General features: G+C 56.3%; 1 protein-coding gene across 1 annotated transcript; it reads left to right on the forward strand.

Annotated features, from left to right (window-relative positions):
* Positions 1-288: 288 nt before the first annotated feature.
* On the forward strand, positions 289-5,169 carry LOC122548054 (dedicator of cytokinesis protein 5-like). Its single transcript, XM_043686618.1, has 5 exons — positions 289-435; positions 1,144-1,279; positions 2,389-2,546; positions 3,974-4,083; positions 5,126-5,169. Exons 1-5 carry the CDS (start codon positions 302-304, stop codon positions 5,167-5,169), a joined length of 582 nt encoding a protein of 193 aa, XP_043542553.1. The 5' UTR covers positions 289-301.
* Positions 5,170-5,446: the final 277 nt, after the last annotated feature.

Here is a 5,446-nt window from a genome sequence, read left to right on the forward strand (position 1 = left end):
ACTGAGCTCCAGGATGAACATTTCCCATCAACCACCACCCTCTGTCTTCTTTCAGCTCGCCAATTTCCGATCCAAACCGCTAAATCATCTTCAATCCCGATTTTCCGTATTTTGAGCAAAAGCCTACTGTGGGGAAATCGAGAGGGAAAGGTAAGAGTTGAGGTTGCTCATGGTCAGCCATTGAAAGGCAGAGCAGGCCACCTCTGCTCCTTTCCCTCTGAAATCCCAGCAGCCCGCGGGGCGAGTGAGCGAGCGAACACCCTGTCTCTTCCTGTCTCCCGTCCAGAGCGGTAACAAGGCCATGTTCTACCACGTGCGAGACATGACGTACAGTCTGATCGAGGGCCGCTCCCAGATCCTGTCGGGAACGTTGCCGAAGGACGAGCTGACAGAGCTGAAGAGCAAGGTCATTGCCAAGATCGACTACGGGAACAGGTGAGGCCATTCTGCCCGCCCCAGGGTGGTGGGGGAGGTGGGGGGGGGGGGGGGGGAATCGCTCCCAAAGCTCACCGGGATCTCACAGTCAAGGAGATGAGGTGGATAAAGGAATGCAGTTGAGCCATCAACCACCTCGACACCGTCAGGACCCACGTGCAAGAATGCCAGCGAGAGCGACGTTGTCGGCCTGCTGAGGAAAGGGCACCGATTGGTGGCCTGAATGGTGGAGACGTCGCCAGGCACGATGGTTCGGTCACCCTCAAACCCAGCGCGGAAAACCCAGTGCTTTCCCCACGCCAACCAACTAGAGACGGCCTGACGGCGGGGATATTTGGTTTGGGCATTGGATGGGGGTGGTGGGGAGGGAGGCAAGGCGGGAGATTAGCGGGACAGAACCACCGCAGGCAAAGACGGGCCGAATGGACTTTCAAACGAGTCGGCGCCCGTTCCGTAAGCCGTGTCAATTGTTGTTCCCTTTCTTCCCCCCCGGCCCCGAAACCTGGCATTCTTGCACGGGTGGTCCTAATGGAAAATTTCGACAAGTCTTGCCCCCTCAGTGAGCCAATGGGAAAACTGGTTCGGGTGTCTCCGGGAAACGGAGGGAAGGAGAGGGGGGGGTAACCAGTCTCGATAACCTCGAGGTTACCGCTGCCGGAGTTCCAGACGGTGGGAGCTGACGGGAGTGGGGTTGTTCTTTGCTTCCAGGATCCTGGGGCTGGATCTGGTCGTTCGGGATGAAAACGGAAACGTCCAGGATCCAGACCTGACCAGCACCATCTCGCTGTTCAAAGCCCACGAGGCTGTCTCGAGGGGTATCAACGAGAGGATTCAGGAAGAGAAGGTAAGCCCACCCTTTCCGGGCGAAATTCCAGGAAAGGGAGGGGCAGCGGACATTCCTGTCAGGCCTTCCCCAAGGCCGGGGCGTCTCTCCCACCCATTCGCCGGCACGTTGACGCGGCTCCTTGCTGTTCAACCGTTCCCTGCACGTCAAGATCCCACAAACGCCAGCCATGGCAGCAGCTTAAATCCTTTCGCGAGTGCTGCCCATAAGTTGAATCTCGGCCAAGACTGGACAAGAATTAAATTTCAACACGGCGGTGCTCCGTCAGCACTGACCCTCTGACAGTGCGGCACTCCCTCAGCACTGACCCTCCAACAGTGCGGCACTCCCTCAGCACTGACCCCCCCGATGGTGCGGCCCTCCCTCAGCACTGACCGTCTGATAGTGCAGCACTCCCTCAGTACTGACCCTCCGACAGTGCAGCACTCCCTCAGTACTGACCCTCCGACAGTGCGGCGCTCCCTCAGTACTGACCCTCTGACAGTGCGGCACTCCCTCAATTCTGACCCTCTGACAGTGCGGCCCTCCCTCAGTACTGACCCTCTGACAGTGCAGCACTCCCTCAGCACTGACCCTCTGACAGTGCGGCATTCCCTCAGTACTGACCCTCCAACAGTGCGGTGCTCCGTCACCACTGACCCTCCAACGGTGCGGCAGTCCCTCAGCACTGACCCCCCGATGGTGCGGCACTCCCTCAGTACTGACCCTCCGACAGTGCGGCACTCCCTCAGTACTGACCCTCTGACAGTGCGGACCTCCCTCAGTACTGACCCTCTGACAGTGCGGAACTCCCTCAGCACTGATCCCTCTGACAGTGCGGAACTCCCTCAGCACTGACCCTCTGACAGTGCAGCACTCCCTCAGTACTGACCCTCTGACAGTATATCCCTTTATTAAGTGACTGAGTGTGTAATAATGAGTATCGTGCACCTGAATGATTCATTCATGGTCTGGTCTCTCTCTCTCCGCTCCCTTTCTCTCTTCCCCTCATTTTGTCTGCTTCTGTCTCTCCAATCCCTCATTCCTCTCTCTATTCTCCCTACCCCTCTCTCTCTCCCATCCTCTCTGTCTCCCCCCTCCGTCTCTGTGTGTCTCTCTCTCTGATTCAGTCCAGGATCCACAGTATGGAGGTGTGTCGTCAGTCCCTTTTCAACAGCTGCCATACCTACAGCCTGTACGTCAACCTGAACAACTTTGTCTGCAACATCAGTGAGGATGCTGAGCTGCTCATGTCCCTGTACGACCCGGTTCAGTCGGAATTCATCAGGTGAGTCCCGTACCCGCCACCTTCCACCCCACCCCACCCGGCACCTCAATCCCGACTTCCCGATCCCCGAGGACGGGATGCAGTACGACCCACCGCCCCCCGACTCTGCACTGGAGTACAATCGGACCAGAGTTATGGCGCCTTCAGATTCGAACCTTCCCCTGTCCGGTGTGACGGACAGTGCCCGCTGAGTCAACGAGGGGGATGGGTGTTCAGATCCAATCTTGCTCCTTTCTCCCATCCCTTAGCCACTTCCTCTCCTCCTTGGGAGACGGCCATTTGCCGTTTGGAGATGGCAGAAGAGAGAAGCTGCTCTTTTTTTTCCCTTCAAACTTCAAATACCTTCTCAGAAGCTGGTAACCCGTCACCACATCACCGTTCGATTCCACGGGGAGCATCCTTCACACTGATCCAGCTCCCTCTGAGCCAGCTCTCAGAGTGAGCAGAACCTCTCACCCCCTCCCTGTTTGTGCCTGTCAGCCAGGGCTCCCTGATTGGACCTGGTTAACAGCCCCGGTTGGGGAACTCAGATTCCCTGCGGTCTGCCTGTCTGACCGGGTCACAGTCACAACAAGTTGCCTCCTAATTCGCCTCCCCCCACCAATTTCACCCTCCCATCTGCCCCCCCAGCCAACACTCTACCACATTCCAAATTGCCCCAAGATTTTGCAGCGTGTAACTCCACTCCTGACTCCCCCCAGAGACTGTCCCCACCATCGACAAGGCCCAAGTCAGGAGGGTGTGAGGGAATACTCCCCACTTGCCCTGGATGGGGGGGGGGGGGGGGGGAACAGCTCCAACCACACTCGAGAAGCTTGACACCATCCAGGGACAGAGCAGCCCCCGGCTCGATTGTCCCCACACCCACAAACCCCCACTCCCTCCATCCCCGGACGCTCAGTAGCAGCAGTGGGTACCATCTACAAGACGCACTGCAGCAACTCGCCCAGGCTCCTCAGACAGCACCTTCCAAACCCCACGGACACTTCCATCGGGAAGGACAAGGGGCAGCAGATACATGGGAACACCACCCCCTGCAAGTTCCCCTCTGAGCCCCTCACCGTCCCGACTCGGAAATATATGGGGTGTCGCTGGGTCAGAATCCTGGCTCTCCCTCCCTGAGGGCGCTGTGTGGGGAGGTCCCTACACCACACACGGTTCAAAATGGCAGATCAAGATGGCGGCTTTCCCCCTCCCACCCCAACCTTCCCAAGGAGGGGGAGAAACGGGGTCATTAAAAGCTGGGCCCGACCAACGATGTCCTGTGAAGGAGAGTACGCCCACGCGATTCCTTCGCCAGCCTCTCGGAATCCGCGATCCCCCCCCCCCCCCCCCCCACCACCCCGGTCGTGAGTGGGGAGTGACGTTCGGCCTTCCTACCTCCCAGCGGCAAGCGTGACCCTTTTCGATCTGCCTCCGTCCCGCAGCGAGAACTTCCTGGTGCGCTGGACCAGACTGGGGACGCCCAAGGAGATTGAACGAGTGAACAAACAGGGAGTGCTCTTCACGGTAAGCGTCCGCCGCGGAACGCCAACCGGTGAGGATGGGGGAGGGAGGGCAGGTGGGCCGCTCTTCAGCCCAGCTCGAGAAAAGCGCGCGGGGACGGAGTCATGTCGTGTTAAAGGTGGCGCCTTGATGTGTGGGTCCACAAGTCGCAGGTTAAGACGGTCAAGGTGGTGGGTGGGGGGGGGGGGAGGGCAGGGCACGCTTGCCTTGATCAGTCGAGGTGTGGGTTGTAAGAGCAGGGAGGTTACGCCAGAGCTGTCCAGGCCACAGCTGGAGTTCCGGTCCCCACACTGTCGGAAGGAATGGGGTTGGACTGGAGGGGAGGTGCAGAGGGAGGACATTGCCTGGGACGGAGCAGGTCGGAGGCTGGATACGCCTCGGGTCAGTTTCATTGGAGCAAGGCAGGCTTTGCGACGCAGCGTGACCTTTCCATGAGTTAAAGCAAACACCCAGAACAGCTCACCTCGCCTCGTAAGTATGAGTGACAGGGAATTCCCAAAATTCCACTCTTTCATGAAAATAACATCAATTTATTCCGTAACTCACCATTCACAACTCTAAGCACCCCCACTTCTCTCGAAACCGCTTATAACCTGCCTCCAACTCTGTAACAATATGCTGTTCCAATAAAACACTTATTAAAGTGGCATCAACTTAATTTCAAAACCACATTAGCGGCTGTCATCTCCAGTATCCTGCTCCTTTTGGCTATAGATCTCCCTGAGTCATGTGCTGTCTTTTCTGTGAACATGTTTCATATGGAAAAGGTACCTTTGAGAGAGAGAGTGGTTTTAAATGGCAGTCTCTCTCTCTCTCTTGATGGCAGTTACTCTGTCGATGACAGTTACTCTCTGTCTGACTTTCAAAATGCCTGCTTTTTTTATATCCTCCTAACATCGGATCATCTCATTGGTTCAAGGTTGGCGAAAACAATAAATTCAAAATCGGTTTGGGTTTTAGTATCCCGGGGCATAATTTCAACTGATTGGTTAGATTCGAATTGTTGTCGAAACAGCAAGCAAAACTCAGGTATCTGTTTCACAGCCAAATGTCGCGTCCTTTCAATTTTCTAGTACACTCTGAGACTGCTCGCTGGTCATGTGACAGGCACTTGTAAGCAAAAAAAGCGTTTACTCTCTCTTAAAGGTGCAGCACACCCCTTCAACTTCGTGACACGGGGTGTCTGACAGAGGTCTAATTTTCTAGTACACTCTGAGACTGCTCGCTGGTCATGTGACAGGCACTTGTAAGCAAAAAAAGCGTTTACTCTCTCTTAAAGGTGCAGCACACCCCTTCAACTTCGTGACACGGGGTGTCTGACAGAGGTCTACAAGAGGCAGGGTAGATCAGAAGGAACCATTCTGCTGAGCAGAGGACTCAGTAAACCTCAGCGG

The sequence above is a fragment of the Chiloscyllium plagiosum genome, unplaced genomic scaffold, assembly GCF_004010195.1.
Source record: "Chiloscyllium plagiosum isolate BGI_BamShark_2017 unplaced genomic scaffold, ASM401019v2 scaf_8789, whole genome shotgun sequence".
In the NCBI taxonomy this organism is placed as follows: Eukaryota; Metazoa; Chordata; class Chondrichthyes; order Orectolobiformes; family Hemiscylliidae; genus Chiloscyllium; species Chiloscyllium plagiosum.

Excerpts from the sequence above, each read along its gene's own strand:
- LOC122548054 (XM_043686618.1), top strand. The coding sequence starts at position 302 with ATGTTCTACCACGTGCGAGACATGACGTACAGTCTGATCGAGGGCCGC. Across the intron at positions 436-1,143 it reads AAGATCGACTACGGGAACAG|GATCCTGGGGCTGGATCTGG; the intron begins GTGAGGCCATTC and ends CTTTGCTTCCAG. Across the intron at positions 2,547-3,973 it reads GTTCAGTCGGAATTCATCAG|CGAGAACTTCCTGGTGCGCT; the intron begins GTGAGTCCCGTA and ends TCCGTCCCGCAG.